Here is a 22,173-nt window from a genome sequence, read left to right as displayed (position 1 = left end):
ACGAGGATGAAACGTGATGCTGATGTGGGCGTTCGTAAGCAGATTAGCGTCTTTATAAAAGCCCGACAGGCTGAGGCAGGTCGTCAGTTTTCATCTTCGTCATCTTCATCATCATCATCGGGCGTGTCAGTCCGCTCCACTCTGATCTCCGAGTGCGACTGACGAATCAAATTTGTGATTGCAAAATTGAAGCCGGTCTTGTGAAAATGAGTGGCAAGCGCGTGGTCTTCAAAAAAGCGTCCCGGGACAAGTCGGTAAGTTGTCGTCATTCCAATTGTGTGCCACTTGCTGAGCGGTAGCAACGTGACATGTGGCAGCCATCTTTGTGGAATTTTCTTTCCCCCAAAAAAGAAAGAAAGCTCCCCGACAAATGAATTTGATGAGTGACGTACTCGCGCTGTCGGCAGCTCACAATTTGCACCTTTTTCAACCGCAAATTGTTGAGGGCGGACTTCTGACGTGACCCGACTTCAAGGAAGCTTGTAGCGAAGCAGCGCGCGGGGGCGACCTGTCCGGAAGTGGTGTGTGTGCGTGAGATTTGTGCCTTGGGCCACTTTGGGAAGTTTGGAAGATGCGTGTTGAGATGTGGAAGCTTGTCCGTGCGTCCTTCCGCATCATCTTCATGTGCTGTGGCAGGTGACCATCTACATGCCCAGCAGAGACTTTGTGGACCACTGTGACCACGTGGATCCAGTGGGTGAGTGCCGGCCGCTTTCCGTCACCCCACAAGGGGACAAACGTTGGACTTGACCCCTACAAAGGTCACTGTCGCTGGAAATGACTCGCAAATGCCGCATCGCTGCCATCTACTGGTGGCTGCGCATCACTCAAGTTGTCTCCCACCTTGAACTTGATTAACGGAGCAGAAGGCATGTTGACTTGTCTTTTGCGCTTTGTGGCCTTCCAGACGGCGTGCTCGTCATCGACCCTTCGCAGCTGAGCGGAAAACGAGGTCAGTCAGTGGACCAACGTTGACGCCCGCGGGAAAGAAAGCACAGCGGTGCCTTGAGATGCGAGTGGTGCAACTTGGCACTGCACAGATACGAGTCATTGTTAGTTAGTTTTTTTTTTTTAATGCGCAGCAATTTGGCAGATGGAGTTAGTCCAATATTCTTCCAAAAAGAAGCTTCCGGATGTTTAACGTCCGTCCCAGCTGAGGTTTGTAGCATAAAGAACGACTTCTTGGGTACTGAAAACAGCAGTTTCTAATATGCTATTGACATGCTAACGGTTAGCATCATTAGTTGCAGATAATCGAGCACAAACACATAATGACCGAGCCGATAACAATGTTGCCAGGCATATTTTGTGAGCCAAATGTCATATTTGCCTGCCCGAGTCATTTTGGAACATTTTCAATGGAACGCAATTCAACTCCGTGACCTGGAACGCAATTGTGAGCAAAGTGACACGTACTGGCAGTTATGCTAGCAGGCTAATGCTCATCTTTATCGTGAAATGACTTATTATTTATTTTACTTTTAAATAATTTTTTTCTTTTTCTTTTCAACGTCTTGCCGAGTCATTGACATTAGTAAAAAAAAAAAAAAACACAATAGCGTTGGATTGCGAGTGACTGCAGGACTGGATTATCATTATACAGACAATACTGCCTTCTGGTGGCCAAGACGGGTACACCAGAAGGAGCAGCACCAGGAATTGTTTTCATTTTTTCCTTTCGGAAAATCATTGTGGCAATTTCCAACCTCCATAATTACACCCGAAAAGAATTGAATTGCAGCATGAAGTCACCATAGGCACTCTTGAGTCTTGACTCTTCTAAAAGGGATTTGTGTTCATTTCCGGGGGGGGGGGGGGGGGGGGGGGGATTTGAGTTAGGAGCGCAGTCAGTCACATAATTTAACTGTTGTGTCAAGGCAGCTGTCGTCGGTGCCGTTCCGTCTCCGCGACAGCGTCCAACGTTTTGTGCTTGCAGTCTACGTGATGTTGACGTGCACGTTCGTGTACGGCCGGCGGGACGCGGACGTGATGGGCGTGGCCTTCCGCCGCGACCTGTTTGTGGCCACCCGCCAGGTTTTCCCGGAGCTGCAGGACAAGGAGCAGCTGACGCACAGCAAAATTCAGGAGAAGCTGCTGAGAAAACTGGGCCGCGACGCCTTCCCCTTCTTCCTGGAGGTCAGTCCGCTTATGATCTCGGGTCGTGTGCTTGCAAGCTTATTTTCTCAAAATAACGCCAACTAAAATTCCAAAACAGTTTTGTAAACAAAATAACAATGGAAATACTTTTAAGAAAACAAAATGTTCCCAAATGGAGACGACGAGGTTGATTTCAAATGTATTTGTTTGCTTATAACAACCGCAAGGAGGAAAGTCAAAAAAGAAAAAAAAGTGCCACCAGATGACGTTGCATACAAGCTTGTTTGTAAAATAGTTCTTTTGGGTTTTTACTCCACAAATGTTTGCTTGTTTTTGGAATCCTGCAACAAAAAAAAAATAATCCCGGAAAATAAAAATTGACTGAAAAATCAAAAGCCATCGTAAGAAGGTTTCAAATGTGTTGTTGTCGTTTCAGTTCCCGGACAACCTGCCCAACTCGGTCACGCTGCAGCCCGGTCCGTCGGATGTGGGAAAGGTCGCCGGCCGTCGGCGCGCCCAACGCTTTGCCGCTGGTGCTAGCGTGCTAAGCTAACGTTGGCTGTCGCTTTGCAGAAATGCGCGGTGGAGTTCCAGCTGAAAGCGTTCTGCGCAGATGATCCGAACGACAACCCGGACAAACGGTCAGTGTGTCGTGTTGCGCGTCCGTCCGTCCGTCCGTCCGTCCGTCGTCCGGCCTGCTGTTGTCAGACGTGTCGGTCGTTTGCCAGGAGTTGGGTCGGCCTCGCCATCCGCAAGATCCAGTACGGTGGGCGGGACGTGGAGGCGCCGCCGCTGGCCCAGACCAACTTTGACTTCCTGATGTGCGACAAACCTCTTTGCGTCAAACTGAGTCTGCCCAAAGAGGTCAGCGAGGTCGCCGGGCTCTTGACTTTTTGCTTGCCGTCCCGCTCAAATGGCGTTTGCACGCAGACCTTCCACCACGGCGAGCCGGTGCGGGCCGAGGTGGAGATCGCCAACGGCTCCAACAGGAAGGTGAAGGACATCAGCCTGTCAGGTAGCCGGCGCGCGCACGCACGCACGCACGCCGCCGCCGCCGCCGGCTTTGCTGGCGCCGCCTTTGTCATCTTGTGTGTGTGGCGTTCGCAGTGGAGCAGGTGACCCACGTCATCCTCTACTCCAACGACAAGTACGTCAAGTCGGTGGCCAAAGAGGAAAGCGGGTAAGAGACTCAAACGAACACCAGCGCTAATTTCGTAACCCATTCGTCGTCTGGCTTCAAATTGCGCCAATTTGGGCCTCAACAGGAAACGCTTGCTCGTCTTCTTCTTCACCTTAACGAGCGAATTACCCACCAAATGAACTCGTGTTGTGTTGGAGTGAAAAACCATGACGACTCGTAGCAAGACGAGCGAATATCCAGACTGAGACATCCAGGCAAAATCACAAAAACAAAACAAAATGGCCGCTACCTTTTCTTTTTCTTTCATTAGGTTTGCAACAAAACCAAAATGTGCCATGTTGCTTTTGCACTTGTACAATGCAACAAATGTGAAAAGTAAGCAAATGTGTGGTTTGACTTCAAATGTGCTGGTCTGGTCTTGATCAAAAGTGTCAAGTCTGCCCTGTCCAAGACACATCTGCAGAACTCCAAAAAAAAAGTAGTACAACAAAAATGCTGACCTTTTTCCTAACATAAGTCATTGTTTTGAATTTTTCTAAGCAAATTTACTGACAATGCGCAAAACGGACATGCGACTTCTGCCCGTTCCCATCTGTTGTTGTTTGGCGAATATTGAGAGGGGACTCCGTCGCTGTAGGTGGCGCTATACACCATAGCGATGTGATCCAGCAGTCTTTCAAAAGAAGAAGAAGAAGACCAGGAAGCAACGGCCGTGCGTCGTATGAGTTTGCTTTTGAAATTCTTGATCAACCGCAGCGTTTCTTTGCCGTTTTCCATCTAAAATGGCAAGAATATTCGCTTTCGCTTTCGCTTTCTGTTTGGTCGCTTCCCCAAACATACTTACTTTATCGTCCGACATTGTTTGGGACTACAAACGTGCGTATGACGTTTGTACGCACGTTCAAACGTCCAGTCCAGTCCAGTCAAAACGGGCCACGCGTCTTGTTTCCATCGCCCAAGTTCGCATTTTCCTTTTTTCGATACGCTTCAAAATCCACCCCCTCTTTGTGTCAAAAACGTTTTTGCACATTTCTGGTGTTTCTTGAAAATTCCAATAAAAATGGTTGGCTGGAAAACCAATGATTGTCAATAATTATGAATAATAATCAGCACGCTGATGACAAATAATGGGGATGATCATTTTGGCCATAATTGTGCAGCTCCAATTTCTTCAGTTGTGACTTGTTTGTGACGTGTGTGTTGTACGGCGTCAGTGACGGCGTGGCGCCGGGTTCGAGCTTGGCCAAGTCATACACCTTGTACCCGCGTCTGGAGCACAACAAGGACCGGCGAGGACTGGCCCTGGACGGACACCTCAAGCATCAAGACACCAACTTGGCTTCCTCCAGCATGTAAGAAACGTTAGCGATAGCGTTAGCAATGCCCAGCTGGTTGCTATGACAACTGCGTCCCTTGCGTCCAATCACACAATTGAGCAAATAAAAGTGCAGAAGACGCTTTTTGAGGACACTTTCCACTCTGCCGCCAACTTCATACACGTGTATGAAGAGACGGACGGACGGTCAAGAAAGTGGAGCTTTGATGAGTGATGAGACCAAATTTTGCAAAGATGCTTCGTCACGAAAAGGAAAAAAACTCGCTTGGCCAACCAGTCAAATCGGACACTGATGTTGTTAAACATCTGTTTGAGTAGTTGCACAAACGGGGAAAACTCACCTGTTGCCGCTTCACATTCACACAAAAAAAATATTTTCACTCATGTCAACACCACTTCATCCACGTCATTGTTGTGCGTGCCCGCCTGCGCTTGCCATCTTGACAATCGGCGTCACCGCGGTGAGGTCAACGTTTCTTGATGGGCGAACCGTCAACTTTGCAATCGTGCGTGCATGAGTGCAGGGTGAAGCGGGAGGTGCTGAAGGAGCTTCAGGGCTTGTTGGTGTCTTACAAGCTGCTCTTGAAGATGACGGCGGCGGGGTAACGTTTTCCTTTCACGCACTTTGCTGCGTCCTTTCAGCACACCTGACTTTCTCCCGTTTCTCTTTGTGCCGTCCGTCAGACCTTTGGGATCCAGGTACACGCGCACACACACACACTTGTCTTTGTATCATTGTGGGGACATCTCATTGACATGATGCATTTCCTAGCCCCTCCCCCTAACCACAACCATCAAAACCTCAACCATAACCCAATTTAAACCAAGTCGAAAACCAAGTCTTGACCCTCAAAAAGAGGTCTGAACTTGAGGACCAGCAAAATGTCCCCACAATGATAGTTAATCCTGGAAAAACACGCCCCGCAATGTAGCCAAAACTGAATTGTGTGTGTGTGTGTGTGTGTTTTCCACTGCAGCGAGGTGCGCGTGGAGCTTCCTTTCAGATTGATGCATCCCCAACCCGAAGCCGGTACGTGCCGTCCTCTTGCGTCACCGTGACAACCGCTCACATAGCATGCGTGTGCGTGATAATCCGATTACGAGTTGCGCCGTCAGCTGGAGGCGAGTCATGTGATTAGCGTGTTTGTCCTGCCAGAAATGTCGAGTCGTCGCGACGGCACCTTGCACGCGTTTGACAGTCAAATCCGAAGAAATGCGATGACGTGCGATCACGCCATCGCTCGCGTTGCAAAACGCCGTCTGACGTCAGATTGAAGTTGAATTTGTTGCTTGAGCAAACTCGTCACAAAGTCAAAATACAAAATCAGGATCATCTTGTGATGGTCAACCAAATCTGTGTGTCATCATTTGACGTGTGGCTCCAATTGATTGTCATTTGTGGCCAAATGAAAGGCGTCCAAAATGTTTGAGCGTCTGCTTGGGCGCATGTTGGACAAAATTGTGACTTTTCTTGTCTTTCTGATTTCAGCCAAAGACGGCAAGTAAGTTGCCGTCTTCATTTCACGTCAACTTTTGCTGCAATTTGTTCTCGCGCGTCTTGTCATCTTTTTTTTTCTTGCTTTGTGGGTCGCAGCGAGGGCGATGACATCACCTTTGAGGATTTCAAACGTTCCTTCCTTCGCGGCGTCATCGGGGACGACGATGTCGATGACGACGCCTGAACTCCAAAGACGGCGCACGCACGCACGCACGCACGAAAAGCTTACTAGACGACGACCTAATTTCAAAATTCATACAATCCATTCATTTTCCTTTTCGGAGTCCAGCCGTCTCGTTCCTATACATTCATGTCAAAATTCAATTGGACCTTAAAGCCGAAATGTTTTTTTTTTTTTTATCTTGCTGGTTCAGTCATTTAATTATTTGTTCCCGAAAACCCCGACTTGTTGCACTTAAAGTCAATTCATAATCCTTTTCATTTATAGTCCCATTGATTTAAATAAAACAAAATGAAATGTGCTCCATAAAAGACAGCCGGGATAGGCTCCAGCACACCCGGCAGCCTCGTGAGGATAAACGGTTCACATCATGCTAACAAAAGTGCGGCCAATCCTTCAAAAGTCCAAACTAATCGGGTCCCTTGTGAACGGAATCCATTTTTGAAACCGCAATGGCCGCCCTATTGACAATGAGAGGCGATAGCTCATCAAAGCAGTAAACGGTCATTGCCTGTGATGCCACAAGAGGGCGGCAAAGGACTACTTTCGTGAAAGTGAAGCTTTATTTTGCAGTAGCGAATTTCATGAGCGACAAAAGGTCACCGAGTGCTTCTTCGCATGATTAAGTGCAACATTTGAAGGCTTGAGACGTTTACAGCCGCAAAGTAGAGAAATAAAAGATGGCTTGTGAAAAGAACACGCAGTGTAAGAAAAGATTCTTTGCAACGCTTCTTATGGTTTTCGCTGCAATCTTTCACACTTGGGCAGACTCGGCGCACTTCAACATGTTCAACATTGTGAGGATGAAACAAGGTCTCCTTTGGTCCCGGCTCACCTGGGAGACCCTCCAAACCTTGCTCCCCTTTCTCACCTGCACCATCAAAAACGAAAAACGAAAAGCCGGGCAGGAAGTTGAAGCTGGAAGGAACCAACAGGGGAGGTTAAGTCCAAACCTTTGAATGCTCGGTCTCCTTTGGGTCCGCCGAAACCCTGAAGTCCTTGCCGTCCTTTTGCTCCCTCGTCTCCTTTCTGTCCTGCACGTCCGTCACCGCCACAAAGTCAGGAAATAGCACTTGGTCGATGTTACCTTTGATTCCTGATCTGATACAGAAATGTACCCGAAAAGCTACTTCATTGCAGTAACTAATTACTTTTACTTGGGTAACATTACTTTTGATTCCTGCTGGGATATGTGAAAAAGACTTCGTATTTTTGGTCTCTGGTCTGAAACCTGATACAGATACCTGAAAATGTGCGTCATTTTGACTGCTGGCCTGAAACCTAAAAGTCTGCTTAAGTACCGTAAAGAAGTCGTGCTTGGTTACGGTTGGCTCATTTGCCGGCAGCCAAAATGAAACGTTGGCATTTGGAGCGGTCAAAGGCGGTTCGAGTCATCTTTAGAACGTATTCGCTTTGGCTCCCGGTCTTATACCCGATACAGTCTACAGGTAGGCCTACCCCAAGTTACTAAAGTAGCGACTTGTACTTGGTTACCTTTGAGTCCCGGCCGTCCCACGAAACCCGGAGGCCCTCTGAATCCCGTCATGCCTCGTCGTCCCGGACCACCCGGACCACCTGGCGAGTTGAGGCGGGGACATCACGTTGAGCGAGCGCTTTCAAGATTTGCCGGAGGGAGGGGCGAGCGTCTCACCTGGCGGCCCCCGGTCTCCGCGGACCCCCTTGGCTCCGGGGGTCCCCCCGCAGTCGGCGCGGTGACAAAACCAGGGCGCGTCCTCCGGGGGGCGCCCGCCTGCGTCAGCGTCCGGCAGTGAGCGTCCACGTCGCCCGCCGTGGGAAAGGTCGCGTTGTCGGAATAGAAAAGACCGTCCGGGGCCAGCGGAGGTCAAAGGTCGCCTCCAGATCGTCCCCGGAGATGTCCCCGGGGGTCGGCTCGGGCATCGCCGCGCAGGCGACGGGAGCCGACGGGGAGCAACAGCAACAGGAAGTAACCGCAAGCGGTCGTCATGGCCTGCGTGGAGTCTTTTGGGAAAGTCCGACTTACTCGAATACTTCCTAAAAAGTCAAAACGGCACAAATGAATATAGAATTGACGCTTATTGTAAACGCATTGGATTTTTTTTTTTTTTTTTTTATAAACAAGCAATAACAGCAATAAAAACAGGTTGACTGTTGGCTCCCAGGAAAAGAAGTAAAAAAATAAAAATAAATAAAAAGAGTCAAACAGGTGAAGCAGTTAAAAAAGCAAGCAAAGGAAGGAAGTGACCATTTAAGACGGAAGCGTTCCATTTTGCTTGTTTTTTGTTACGTAACGTGTGAGGCCAAAAACTGAATTGGCAAAATGCGGAGTCACACTCGCCGAAGTTCGGGATTCCACATATGACCTGAAAGCAGCGGGCCGTGCGCTTTGAATGCAACACCTGGACTCCGCCCACTGACCCCAACCGGGTCACATGCTGCGTGACCTCCTGAGTTGCAATACGTATTGCGCGCACGCGCAGGTGTCACATAGCACGCAACTCTTTTCGCCGCACAAAAAGTGTCCCAGAATAAACGAGAGAGAGAAAACAAATCTTTGCTTGTTCTTTTGTTTGTTGTCACGGAAACTCTGCTGGTCGACTTTCATACAAAAATGCTAAGAAACGTCGGATGACTGACGGCAAATGGAATTTTCCACCTGCAGAAGTCAATGTTGTTCTGACTTGGATCACGGCGGCCGAAAGGTTCACATTTTCACGTCGAACGTTTTCCCGGAATGTTTCATGTTCAACTTCAACGAGTTTTCTTCCCTTTAAGAGCTTTCGGGAATATTCAAAGCTTTCGCCAAACTTTTTTTCATCCCAACATTTCCGACCTGGATTGGCTGGCAAGAGGTTGAAGGTGTACCCCGCCCGCTGCCCGAAGCCAGCGGGGATAGGCTCCAGCAACCCTTGGGAGGACTAAGCGGTTTAGAAAATGCATGGATGGAAAACATTTTCCATAAAACGCTTCCACATTTAATGTTTTCAAAAGGTGACGTTTTTCACCGGAAACAAATCCTGTAAAGTTTTCCCAGCAAAATGCATGTATAAAATTAGTTATTTGGTAAAAAAAAATTTATTGTGATGTTTTTTTTTTTTTACATAAAAGTTTTGAATGTTTACATGAAAAAAAGTGTTTGTCAAACATTTTCACATGAAAAGTTCTCTCATTAAACATTTCCATGTAGTACAAAATATTACATTTTGAGTTTCTCGTAAAGATTCCCTGTCAACTTTTTCACATTTCAAGTCCAAGTGGAGTTTTTAACTCCAACTTATCCAAGTAATACATTTCCTGGGTAAAAACGTTTTTGTTTTTTTAAGTGATGATGACGAAGCAGCTGATTAGAAGTGTGTCATGCGAATGTGTGTCATTGTGTCGCCGGGCTAAAAAAGGGTTCAGGTTTCGTTCCCTTTTCAAGTGGGCGTGGCCTGGGTCGCGTGGGATCCGGGACTGGCCTGAATCCCACCCGAGCCCGCCGTGTCAATGGAGGTCAGTTCGCGTCCGTGTCCTCCTCCTCCTCATCATCATCATCATCGTCGTCAGCATAATCCTTATAATTACAAAATTGTCTGCAAAATGTCAACTTCATGATTGACGATATTGTCTCTGGTTCTCTGTGAGTTGCCAGTTTTGTGGCAACGTAAGATGGCTGCCCTCTGGCATCAGCCGCCAGGGGCGCAATTGTCCGTGCACTAAAAAAAAAAAAGGTGGTCGCACACAATCAAATCATCTGGATCCAGAAATATGTTTTTAGTAGATGTATAATTTAGTTGACTTAAAACACGTATCTGGAGCGAGTAGCATTTTTTCCCCTTCGTGTGTTGACCGAAGACGTCCGTTGATTGGCTGTTTGGAGAGAAAGGCGGCCTCTTGTCCGATAGCGATTATATCATTGGTTGTTTACGAACCTTGTCCGTCGCTATTGGTTGTAAGGCGAGAGGCGGGTTTATTGCCGTCGACTATTGGTCAGGTGGGCGTGTCTACGTTTGAAAAAAATGCGCTGGGTTACTTTCGACTGAGCTCGCGTGTACAACCGGTGGAAACTTAGTTTGGCGTTGTTAGCATGAAGCTAAGCTAAGCTAAGCAAGCGCTTTTCGTGAAAAGTGGTCGCGGCGCGATGGCAGAGCTCGCCGACTGCGGCGGTTCCCTCCACGCCGCCAAGAGGATATCAACGGCGGGGAAGACGAACCGCCACAAGACCTCGGGAAGCTGCCGGGTACGTGGACCGACTGCTGTTGTTAGCTTTAGCAACATGAGCTAGCAATCCATTCAAATGGAAAGGAAAAGTCATTGAGTCAGAACGACAGCAAACGTCCGTCAAAGTAACGTCTAAAAATAAGAAATCAAAAACGTCTGTCTGTAGACTCGCACCCGCCTGGAATGGGATGCAGCACATAAATCATAATGCTGACATGTTGTTGTGAAGCAGAACAGCAGTTTGACAACACTGGGCTGTTTGTGCGAAGAAACTCAACTTCACTTTATTTATACAACACTTTCAAACAAGCGTTGCTGCATAGAAGTGCTGCAACACGGAGTGAAAAGTCGTCATACAATAACAGACAGTTAAAACAATTTAATAACATAAAAAAAAACAGGCAGAGCTTGAAATGCAGTAACTTTGCGTTGAAAACTAAAACTTGCCGCCATGATCGGCAAAGACAATCACATTGAATGATTGTGACACATTGACGATATCATTTCTATCCACGCTGGCCCCAGCACAGATCCCTGGGGGACACCACAAGCAAGGGCAAGTTTTTCTGTTGTCTCCTGCTCGATTTTTCGATACTGCGCCTTTCCTACTGAATAACTTACAAAAATAAAGTAACAAAGTCATTTGTTGAGCGGAGGATGGAAATTGTGCCGGCGCCGTCCAGTTTCAGGTCAAACTGGACAAAGTTCTGGGCATCAGCGCGGCCAGCAGCAGCGCTTTGGCGTCGGATCCAAACTCCGGGCTTGTGGCCTATCCCGCAGGGTGAGCGGCATCCCGAGCCGACGGCCGCTCGGACCCTGACCGTGTGTGTGTTGGCAGGTGCGTGGTGGTGCTCCTGCAGCCGCAGATCAACAGCCAGCGTCACGTCATCAACGCGTCCAGGTGCGTCGTTCTGATGGCCTCGTCGAGCGCTCGCCATGCAAACGTCTTTTCTTTTTCTTCTTCCAGGAAACCTTTCAGCGCTTTGGCCTTCTCCTGCGATGGCAAACATCTGGTCACCGGGGAGGTACCGACGTTAGCAGCCGTGCTACGCTAACATTAGCAAGCGCCGTGTGTTCGTTGAGGGCAGCAGCTAGCGATTCTTTGAGTCCTTGTAGGGTCCAACATGAAGTCTTTTTGGACATTGGCCCGGTCACAAGCGCCGCCGGGCCGGGCCGGGCCGGGCCGGGCCTGTCCGTCTGTATATTTAACTCGAGTGGAAGTATCGTGCCCTTGAAACCAAGTAGCGACGCCCCCATCACAGTCTGAGTCCGAGTCACCTGATTTTTGAGGCTCTGTCAAAATCAAGTCCTCATCCGCTAACTCCGCAATCGATAAACGCGGGAATGCGTTTTTGTTGGGTCGAAGGTCGATGATGAGCAGTAAAAGGTCTGATGACCCGCAAAACCCTCCCGCCGCCGCCGCCGCCACGCTTCCGAATGACGGCGTGTCGGCGTGCTGGAGGCCTTGCTCACACCAACAGGAAGTGACATCATATGGGGAGTCTGCGCAGCTCCTTCTGATCGCTTCCAACAACGACAAGCCACCAAATTGAGCGTGCGAGCGGGAGGGGCGGGGCTAATGATCTCCACTTTTCAAGCCGAGACCTTCATGGCATCAGAAAACCCCCCAAAATGTCCCCACGTCACGTCCGTCCCGTCCCACACGAGCAGCGGGATTTGTTGTCCGCTGCTTTCATCGAGAACAAGTTGTGAAAATGACAAAAGTCACCTGACTGAGTTGTCCAAATGTTTGCCAACAGAACTTTTCTGATTGTCATCGTGTTGAATCCAAAGAAGACGTTCGCAAACGTCCGCTTCGCTTGGTTTGGAAAACAAAAACGGACGCAATCCAAACGTTTTCTTTTCATTTCAATTCATGTGCAAAATCGGATTCGTTGAAAAACAATCGGCAGATTCTTGAAATCATTGTTAGTTGAAGTGAAACAATTCTCAAAGTTTCTTTGGTCATCAAAACGGCTGTCGATGAATTTGAGTCGTCGCGGCAACCGTGAATGATTTCGCGCCGCTTCCAATGCTAGCAATGCTAATGTGACCCGCGGCTAATGCTAACATCTCCAACCGCCGCCAAGCAAGATGTTAGCATAACTCGCTGCGCTGCTAACGTGCGTGTTTGTGCGTGTGCGTGCGTGTCAGAGCGGCCGCTTGCCGTGCGTGCGCGTGTGGCAGCTGGACGAGTGCGTGGAAGTGGGCAGCGTTCAGAAGCACAAGTGCGGCGTCTCCTGCGTGGCCTTCTCCCCCAGCGGCGCATACGTCGTCTCCGTCGGATCGCAGTTCGACATGACCGTGTGCGTGTGGGACTGGAAGGTGAGCGCGCACGCCGCCGCTGCACGCACGCGCACGTGCGCATGCTATTGATGAAAGATGAATGACTTTTGTCATTTGCAGAAAGGTTCCATTCTGGCCTCCAATAAAGTTTCCAGCAGCGTGTCGGCCATTTCCTTCTCGCAGGACGGCGACTACTTTGTCACGGCCGGCAAACGGCACGTCAAGTTTTGGTACCTGGACGCCTCCGAGGAGCGGCGGGTATTTGTGTTTTGTTCTCGCGGGCGTTTGCGGGTCTGGCGTGCCAAAGCGGAAGTCGCTGACGAGGTCGCGTTTGTGTCGGGCAGGTGAGCAGCAGCGCGACGGTGCCTCTGATTGGTCGCTCGGGCGTGCTGGGCGAGCGGCGCAAGTGCGTCTTCAGCGGGGTGGCGTGCGGCCGCGGACCCGCCACCTACGCCGTCACGCGGTCGGCGCTCCTGTGCCGCTTCGACGCCGATCGGCGGCTGGATGCTTGGGTGCCCCTCAAGGTGGGTGGGAGGCGGGCTTATGGGCGGGCTTGTGGGCGGGCTTGTGGGCGTGGTCATCCCGCTCGCTCACGCTTTGTGCCCGCGCAGGCGTCGTGCGCGCGCAGCCTGGCGCTCAGCGACCGCTTGGTGTTCTGCGGCTGCGCTGACGGGTTGGTGCGCGTCTTCTCGCCGTCCGACCTGCGTTACGTCACCACCCTGCCCCGCCCGCACCGCCAGGGGGCGGAGCTTATCATGCCCAGGTATGCAAGACGGTCATGTTCGGGTGTTTGCGGTCGTGCCAAATGATGTCATTTTTCCAACAGGAAATGAATTTCAAACCCGGGCTCGTCTTTCTTGACATTTTCAAGAAGTTCTGCTGAGTCTGCTTTCTTTTTTGGTTTGGAATGAAAACGACGATGGGAACGTTTTGCTTTCCAAATCTTTATCGTCAACATTTTGCAAATCTGAAAAGCGCTCCAATAAACGGCCTTCAATGCATTCCAACAAAATGGGAAGCTTTTTTTTTCAAGACAAGCTGAGAAAATTCCAAAGTCCAAGTGAAATCAATTTCATTTATTGATTGTTTTCCTTTTTCGTTTTTCCTTCCGCGTGATGGATTTTTTTTCCAGGCCGTCCAGTCCCAGTTTGGGTCAGCGCTACCCCGAGGTGGTGGCCTTGACCTTTAACCCCGAGCGTCACCATCTGACGTGCGTGTACGCCGACCACAGCGTTTACGTTTGGGACGTGGAGCGGCTGGCGAAGGTGACCGAGATCCACTCGGCGCTGTACCACAGCGCCAGCGTGTGGAACGTTCAGGTACTGCCGCCGCTTTGGCCGATGACGTTTGTAGCGCCGTTGCCATGACTCCACGCTTCCAGGTGTGTCCGGCGCCGGACGCGTCTTGGTTCCTCACCTGCTCGTCAGACAACACCATCAGGCAGTGGCGCGTCCGCTCGGACCTGGACCGCAAGGTAACGCGCTCGCACGCGCCTCGTTATGCGTCCTGCTGGGACAGGTGTGACCTGCTTTTGTTGTTCCAGGACCTGCTGAAGATTTTGCACGTGAGAGACGGCGGGCGGGCCGAGTCGGAGGCTGACGGGAAGTCGTGGGTCCGAGCGCTGGCCCTCAGTCCCGACGGACGGCGGCTGGCCACCGGCGATGCGTGCGGGACGCTGCGGTGAGCTCACGCCGACCGCCGCACGACACGACGCACGACCCGACGCACGACCCAACGCACGACCCGACGCACGACCCGACGCGCGACCCGCCGCACGCGAGTGACGTCTTGTCTTGCGCGCAGCATCTTCGATGTGGCGTCGCTGGCCGAGCTGGTCAAGATGGAGGCTCACGACGGCGAGGTTTTGGCTCTGGAGTTCTCGCCGCCCTCCACAGGTGAGGACCGTCGGTCCGCAAAAGAGGGTTCAATATCGATCACCTCAATTGGAGCAACTCGGCTTTTCAAACCGTGTTTCCGTTAGCGAGCACGTGTCGGATGATCTTTTCGGTGCTTGCGAACGATTGATCGTTGCGCCATTCGAGCACAAACTACAAATGTGGATTGAAAAGATTTTTTTTCCCAGGATTGATTTCTGAATGCTGTCAATCAAACCTTGTTCAAGTCACTGTTTGTTGTCTTTCCGACTTTGCGCTTCATCCGGAACGTTGCGATTGTCCTTTTTTTAATTTTGGAGTCCTCGATGATGAATTTTGTGAAGATTGAGCCGGCAAGTGGCCACGCCCCTTTTCCCCAAATAAGGTTAAACGGCTGCTCCCGTCCACCTCCGATTCTTTCCTCGCCATCGCAATGCGCCGCTTCCGAGCTGACGCGGCGCCTGCGAGCCGACCGCGACCCTCCGGCTGTCTGGCCGGAGCGCGGCGCCGTTTCCTGCCAACCTTAACGGCTCCCTTTCGTGCGCGCGGCAGGCGCGAGGCTGCTCGCCAGCGCCGGCAGAGACCGCCTCCTTCGGATCTTCAACTTGGAGCGCAACGTGGTTCTGGAGCAGACGCTGGCCGACCACTCGGCCTCGCCGCTGGCCGTCAAGTTCGCAGGTGCCGTCCGCCGCTCGGGGGAGGAGCCCGGCCGGCGCCGCGTAAACGTCCGCTGCGCTTCTTGCAGGTGGCGGCGAGCGCGTCCGCTTGGCCAGCTGCGGCGCCGACAGGAGCGTCTACTTCTACCAGCGGGTAAACTGCTCGTCACCATTCGCACCATGACAAGCGTGCGCGTGTGCCGTCTTTGTGTTTTTGACGGATAGACCGATTATCGTTCTTATTCGGCATCAGACTTTTTTTTTTCTTCAAATCTGACGGCCGATAAAACATCAGTTTCAAACTAAAATGATGAATTATTTTTCATTACTTTCTTTTACTTCACTTAATTTTATTATGATGATGTATTATTAATTTCCATCGGTTTACTGCCGCTTATCGGAGGTCGCGGGGGCAGCAGCTTTAGGAGGGAAGCCCAGACTTCTCCCCAGCCGCTTCAACCAGCTCCTCCGGCGGGATCCCGAGGCGTTCGTTCCCAGGCGGGTCCCGGGTCGTCCCTGGCCCCTCCCGCCGGGGGACAAGCCCGGAACGCACGCCTCTTATTATGATATGAATTCTTCTTCTTATTATTGTTCTTGTATTTCTTCACGATGAATGAATTCTTATTCAACGCAGACGGCGGCGGCGGACGGCGGCGCTCATTTTGTCCGGACAGCTCAAGCGTTGGAGAAGACGGCGCTGTCCGACATGGACGGCGACTCGTCCGGGACGCACGTGGCCGTCGCCTGTCGGGACAGAATTGTGCGGTAAGGTGTGACGCGCGCGCGCGCACGCACGCACGCACGCACGCACGCTCTTGACCTGTTGCGTGAACGTCTGCGGCTCTAAAAGTCAATTTGTGCTGTGAATTATTCCATCGAGTGATCGCATTAAAAAAAACGATTAATTTCAACATCATGTTCTTGTTTTGTTTTGATTGAACAAAAGCTGAGAAGCGAAACGTTTTTGGCCAATCGGCGCAATTTGGTGCTGCTGATTTGCGCTACTAAACGACGGCGGTTTGCCGTGTTGTGTTCAGGCTGTACGACGTGGAGACGGGAAAGCTGAGCAAAAGTTTGAAAGACTCGACGAGCGCTGACGGAGCTCTGCTGAAGGTTCGACACGCTTTCAACTTTCTTTCTTCTGATGGCGAATCGTTCCCATATCGGTTATCCGGGTGACAAAATGTCAATCGGCGTTTCGGCCCAACTTGAAATTGGCCAAATGGCGTCCTTTCGGCTTCTCAACTTGAACGATCCCGCGGCGACTTTCGTCCTCGGAGAAAGCGCGCTGATTATTATCATCATTATTATTGTTACTTTTGCAAATATCTGCTTTTACTTTGGAAAGCAATCACCCAACCGGTGATTTATTTATTTATTTTGAAATCACAGTAACTCTAACAGCTGCTCAATAAGCACAACTTGCTTTCGTAACGCGCGTGAATGCAAAATCAAAATGTCCGATGGCGCCAGGCTGCCGTTTTTCAGACGGCTGAAAGTGCGCACTCGGTTTGACGGCCGCAAACAGGACGCACAATTTCCCCGAAATGAGGTCACGCGCGCTCACTTGCGTCACGAACATCAAACAAAAGCGTGCAAAACATTCGCTCTTTTTTTACGGCGCCGTTGACAAAATGCAGGACACTTAGCATAGCATTAGCTTCATGCTAACTTGCAATGCAAAGTGTCGTAGACGGGCTAAAAGAAAAGAGGAAGGAAGCTTCGCCGGCGCGGTCCTTCCTTCCTTCCTTCCTTCCTTCCTTCCTTCCTTCCTTCCTTCCTTCCTTCCTTCCTTCCTTCCTTCCTTCCTTCCTTCCTTCCTTCCTTCCTTCCTTCTTTCCTTCCTTCCTTCCTTCCTTCCTTCCTTCCTTCCTTCCTTCCTTCCTTCCTTCCTTCCTTCCTTCCTTCCTTCCTTCCTTCCTTCCTTCTTTCCTTCCTTCCTTCCTTCCTTCCTTCCTTCCTTCTTTCCTTCCTTCCTTCCTTCCTTCCTTCTTTCCTTCCTTCCTTCCTTCCTTGCTGTTGTGATTGTTTTGGCTTTGATGCGATTGGCTGACGCGGCGGCGCCGCTGCGGTTCCCGCCGCAGGTCCACGTGGACCCGTCGGGCTGCTACGTGGCCACCAGCTGCTCCAACAAGAAGATCGGCATCTTGGACTACCGGTCGGGAGAACGCGTGGCGTCCCTCGTGGGACATTCGGGTGAGCCAACGTTGGCGCGCTTCAATTTGCAGCGTTTATCTTTGAGACCAATCCTCACAATTTCAGCCTCAAAATATTCTTTCAAGTCATTTTGGGAATTGGGCGCAGCTGACATTTTCACATTTTCACACAGACAACACGTTTGTACACACTCGGAAACATAAAATCACCAAAAAGCAAATCAAAACAAAGGGAAAATGGAGACAAGAGTTTTTTTTTTCTTGATTTCTAGATGAACTCATTTACTCCCAAAATCGGAATTTTAAATGTCTGAAGTGTCCCAAAGACGTATTTATCCTTTTTTTTAATGCTAGAGCATACAGAAGTATTTTGATGATGAGTTAAAGCAAGGGTAGTTAGTACAAAAACAGCCAGCAGGTGGCAGTAGAGTATAAGAGATCAACCAGGGCTACGTTGCAAAAAGGCTCTTTCACAGATTTGTCAATAATGATGAAACTCGGCTACATTTGAATGCTAATTGCTACAAAACGGAAACAGAAATATACGTGTGTGTTTTTCCTGATGAAAGAAAAGCGTCTAATCTTTTTTTTTTTGGTAGCTTCCATGTTTTTATAGCAATACAACACAATATTCTGTGGGCCTGCAGAATCAGTCAAAATCCGGTCAAACAGCCGAGAGCGAAGGGGGTTGCTTCAGTCAAAATGGCTGCCAGTCAATGAGTTAATTGTCTATTCTTTGGGGGGTCTTTTTTCCAAATAAGACATTTGCGGGAAGAATTATATTATAAGAATTATTGAATTATATATTTTTTTATAAACATTTTTGAATGAATGTTTCCTCGCGCGATCCCATTTGGATGTTGTGCTTTTCAGAGCTGGTGACGTGCTTGAGGTTCAGCGAGGACTGCCGACACCTGATCAGCACGTCGGCAGACAGGTGAGCGCCGTTGCCGACGCCGTTCGCCGACGCCGGGCCGGGCTCACCTTTCGTGCGCTTTTGTGTGTAGTTGCGTGTTTGTGTGGCGGCTGGACCCCCGCATGACGGCCACCATGACCAGGAAGAAGGCGGCGGCGGCGGCGGCGGCGCTGACGACCGTCGCCGGCATCAGGTGAGCGTGGTCTCGCGCTCGCCCACGTCTCGCGCTCCCATTGCTCACTGGGCGGGGCCGACTCCTTTCAGGGAGGAAACCTTCCCGGTCGGGCCGAGCCGTCGGCTGCCCCGGGTGGCGCCCTGCACGCCGTCCAGGCCGGACCCCGAAGGTGACGCCGTCGCCGATGCCGATGCCGTCGCCGATGCCGCCACCGATGCCGCCCGTGTCGACGTTGCTCACGCTTGTTTCCGCTTTGCAGCTCCTCCGCCGATTCGCACCAACGGCAAGATGCCCATGTGGTTCCGCAAACTGGTCAGTGTGTGTTTGCCAATCAATTTCAAACGTGCTGTTGATTTGCATATCATAAAAGCCGCTTGGAATATTCATTTTTAGCTGCTTGCTGATGTTATTTACGGTCCAGTAGCGATTATTCATCGTCAAGGGGCCAATAATCAATATTTGGAGCCGATATTTTTTTGCAGTCAAGCAAAAAAACGACATGGGACTGAAAAACTGGCCGCGGGTCGGACCCTCAACGTCTCCGGCATGACTAGTTGTTCTCTCTTCCGCCGACATCGGCCATCTTGAGACGAGAAGAAAGCGTCTCCCCAGCCAGCCAGCTAGCTAGCTAGCTAGCTTTGCTATAGGAGGCTAATGGTCGACGCGAAGCAGGATTTCGTGATCCGCGAGTCCGAAAGCGGCAAAAGCCAACCCGCATTCTGCCGCACTTGGGAAAGATTTGAACGGGAACGTTTCTCTCCAATCGCGGGGCTCATTGGCAGCAGTAAAATGCCGGCTTGTCTCCTTTCTTCTTGAAGGGAGTTGATGTCGGTTGACAAACACGCTCCAAAAACGGACTTGCGCGGTCCAAATGGTTGTGAACGTGTGTGCGTGCGCAGCAGGGCGATCCGACGACCTCCTCGTACGTCCGATCGGACGCACAGACGGCGCCGGTGCGGAATCGCTGGCTGGAAAACAGTCCGCTCGTCAGCTTCGACTCCGCTCCGAGTAGCGGCAAGACGGACGAGGACGGCGACGAGGACGACTTGATTCCGCAGCGTCTGCTGAGAGACGAGGAAGACGAGGAGGCGGAACGGAGCGTCCGGGATCATCTGGCGCCGCCGCGTCCGGCCTCAGCTGGCACGCAGAGCGCGGCGGGAGACGGCAGCTGGAGCGCCTTCCTCCTTCGTCACCACGACGCGTCCGCCGGCCTTCGCCATCGGAGCGATGCCACCTGCGCGCTTGACAGGTTAGCAATGTCGCCTCAAAAATGTGCTGCCGAATTTGTCTTGATTGGGACAAATATCGCGTTTGGAATCAGCAGAAAAAGCCGTCGTTTTTTGTTTTTTGTCTCATTTGTGCAAATGGCGGAAGATCTTGCGAACGTCACGCGCCAGAAAGCGGGTCAGGTCGTTAGCAGCCATCTTTAGGGTTTGCCTGGACCGCTTCGAGGTCGCAACTGGGACGATCCGACTTTGCGCCTTCCTCCAATGCGGCCACTGGCCCCTCCCAGCGAAAGCCAGGCGGCCGCCATCTTACGTTGCCACTTCAGTGCGTTCTTCAGAATTTCTCCCAGAAAACGATAGCCGTGTTCATCAAGGAATTTATTCTCATTTCTTTTCTTTTGAGGAGGACTTGCACCTCTATTAAGCCATTACAAAAGAATGTGTTGACTTGAGTGGCAAGCGCTCCGATATGAAACAATTCAACATCACTCGGCAAAGATGGCCGCCATTATAACAAACACGCACAACATGCAAAAAAAAATGTCTGCGAATTGTGAAAAGCGCTTGCGTGTTTTAAGATGTCACGTGAGCAAGTGATGCTTTTCAGCGAGTTTGCCATCCAAGCGGCACGTCAGCCATCTTGCTTCCACCAGCCGGAGAGCGCAGAGCGGGGGGCGGAGCTCCGGAGCACCGATGGGCCGAGCCCGGACTCGGCCTGCTCGACCGGAAGTTTTGCCGATGACGATGCCGATGACGGTGACGATGACGGTGGGTTGGCCGCGGCCTGCGTTGCCGATGCTTTGCGATGGCCGTTGTTGGAATGCGGCGCGAGTGAGTACGCGCGCTCCCGGCGAGCCGATGTTTGTTCAAGTCGTCGCGTCTTCCTCAGTGTGAGCGAAGAACGCCACTAAACGCGACCTTCAGATGACCCTCAAGAAAGAAAACGTTCTTGTGGCGAACAGCCAATGAACGAACACGTCTTCCCAATGGCACGGACGGCTCATGCTTTTTGTTTTTGTTTTTGGTCCCGCCCCCCCAGACGTGGACTCTGTGACTCGGGGCCAGGAGGAGACGCCGCGCTCGCTTTCCAGTGAAGGTGGGAATCTTCGTCATCTTCGTCATCCTCGTCATCCTCGCCCTCTTTGCGAGCGCGTTTGCTCTGCAGGGAATTTTGAGTGGCGCTCCTCGCCGCGCCAAGACTTGCACCTGCAGCCGCGACTCAGCGTCTGCAGAAACTTCCTGTCCCGCTTCCGCCGGCGCCTCAGGTCAGCGTCTTCTTCCGGCCTCCGAGCATTCACTGGCGGCGCGTCCGCACTCGCATGTTGAATCGGTTGAAGCCGCGAGAAGCGTTTTGGCGACCTTTGATGAGTTGGGAACATTTGAGACGTTATTTTTGCCGGATATGCGAAGTCCAGGCTTATCCCAGTTTGGGAATTTTTCATTTGAGTTCGCTTTGAGTCGTTTTCAGGGTGCTTCTGTTCGTTGTCGTTATTTAATAAATGCTTAGTTAGTTTCAGTGTTAGTTTAAAAAAAAAACGTGTATTTCTTGTGCGCTATTTTTAGCAACGTCATCTGAAAGTGCTTTTCTATTGGCTGCTGCTAGATGACGTCACGTTTGCGTGACACACTTTCAAATGTCCTTATCCTGGTTAATATCAAAATGAATCTACTTCAAATCACATTTAAAAGCATCCCCAAAAGCTCAGGCATTAAATGAATTACGAAGGACATTTTTTTCTCTAATTTTAGTTCGTTTCAGTTCGTTTTGTAAACATAAAATGTAGTTTCAGCTCATTTTCGCTTTTATTTGGTTAACGAAATGCTTTTCTGAATGTTAGTTTTAGTGAACGAAAATAACTTTGCCGCCAACAGCCCCAATCAATACTTGACTCCGCCCATGCCGGCTTTTGTCTTCATTAAAGGGACCGCGCGAGCCAAGCCACGCCCCCCGGCTCCGTTCGTGCCAGCGTGTTGGGGGAGAGCGACTCAGCGGGAGCCCAATTTCACATTTCAGACAAGACGAACGTTTGAACGCAAATGTCCTGCAGGTCCATCGTGAGGTCGCCGCCATGTTGACGCGCCATGTTGACGGAAGCCCACCGTCCAATTCAGCACGTGCAATGACCGCGCGTTTGGGAGGAGGACATGTTTGACTTGGCGTCATGTCCTTTGTGCTTGTATATAGATGTTTTCATTTTCAATAAAGGTTGTCCAATGTTGTCAAGATGTGTCCTTGAAAAATGTTTCCAACCTGAAGCTGGACCTTCGCGTGTCTTCATGATTCGTTGAGCCGTCCATTGTCCGGTGATGAGATCGACGCGTCGACTTGGCGGCAAATGAGTCCTCCAGACTTGAGAAGCAGTTTGGCAGGATAGTGAAAAAGGAGACACACAAACCTACTCGTGGTCTGCGCGCTTTGCTTTGCCCAATGGCCAAGTCAAGCACATCGCAA

General features: G+C 50.8%; 3 protein-coding genes across 4 annotated transcripts; 2 read left to right on the top strand and 1 right to left on the bottom strand.

Moving 5' to 3' along the window:
- Positions 1 to 57: 57 nt before the first annotated feature.
- LOC147171738 (S-arrestin-like) lies at positions 58 to 6,950 on the top strand. Its single transcript, XM_086080015.1, has 15 exons — positions 58 to 254; positions 637 to 697; positions 908 to 952; positions 1,937 to 2,136; positions 2,534 to 2,593; positions 2,671 to 2,738; positions 2,826 to 2,961; positions 3,028 to 3,112; positions 3,205 to 3,277; positions 4,453 to 4,590; positions 5,099 to 5,176; positions 5,259 to 5,273; positions 5,552 to 5,604; positions 6,064 to 6,076; positions 6,169 to 6,950. Exons 1-15 carry the CDS (start codon positions 207 to 209, stop codon positions 6,254 to 6,256), a joined length of 1,161 nt encoding a protein of 386 aa, XP_085936141.1. The 5' UTR covers positions 58 to 206; the 3' UTR covers positions 6,257 to 6,950.
- Positions 6,814 to 8,590, bottom strand: LOC147171737 (uncharacterized). The gene is made up of 5 exons (XM_086079794.1): positions 8,571 to 8,590; positions 7,905 to 8,266; positions 7,748 to 7,828; positions 7,207 to 7,287; positions 6,814 to 7,124 (listed from the first exon to the last, which is right to left on the bottom strand). Exons 1-5 carry the CDS (start codon positions 8,588 to 8,590, stop codon positions 6,853 to 6,855), a joined length of 816 nt encoding a protein of 271 aa, XP_085935920.1. The 3' UTR covers positions 6,814 to 6,852.
- A 1,648-nt stretch (positions 8,591 to 10,238) lies between these two features.
- On the top strand, positions 10,239 to 21,945 carry LOC147171736 (WD repeat-containing protein 62-like). 2 transcript variants are annotated; one of them, XM_086079995.1, is made up of 25 exons: positions 10,239 to 10,451; positions 11,116 to 11,213; positions 11,271 to 11,333; positions 11,400 to 11,457; positions 12,587 to 12,757; positions 12,839 to 12,976; positions 13,063 to 13,242; positions 13,330 to 13,481; positions 13,851 to 14,037; positions 14,100 to 14,192; positions 14,262 to 14,398; positions 14,522 to 14,613; positions 15,145 to 15,270; positions 15,338 to 15,402; positions 15,883 to 16,013; positions 16,286 to 16,361; positions 17,333 to 17,444; positions 18,278 to 18,341; positions 18,412 to 18,513; positions 18,585 to 18,664; positions 18,755 to 18,807; positions 19,395 to 19,744; positions 20,329 to 20,489; positions 20,761 to 20,986; positions 21,644 to 21,945. In XM_086079995.1, the coding sequence occupies exons 1-25, from the start codon at positions 10,353 to 10,355 to the stop codon at positions 21,750 to 21,752; spliced, it is 3,123 nt and encodes a 1,040-aa protein (XP_085936121.1). In that variant the 5' UTR covers positions 10,239 to 10,352; the 3' UTR covers positions 21,753 to 21,945. The 2 variants fall into 2 exon arrangements, with proteins under 2 accessions (XP_085936121.1, XP_085936122.1); XM_086079996.1 differs by lacking the exons at positions 11,116 to 11,213; positions 11,400 to 11,457.
- Positions 21,946 to 22,173: the final 228 nt, after the last annotated feature.

Source organism: Leptonotus elevatus, chromosome 7 (assembly GCF_054856555.1).
Source record: "Leptonotus elevatus isolate MCC_2025b chromosome 7, RoL_Lele_1.0, whole genome shotgun sequence".
NCBI lineage: Eukaryota > Metazoa > Chordata > Actinopteri > Syngnathiformes > Syngnathidae > Leptonotus > Leptonotus elevatus.
Note: the sequence above shows the minus strand (reverse complement) of the source record. Positions and strands in the feature narration are given on the sequence as shown.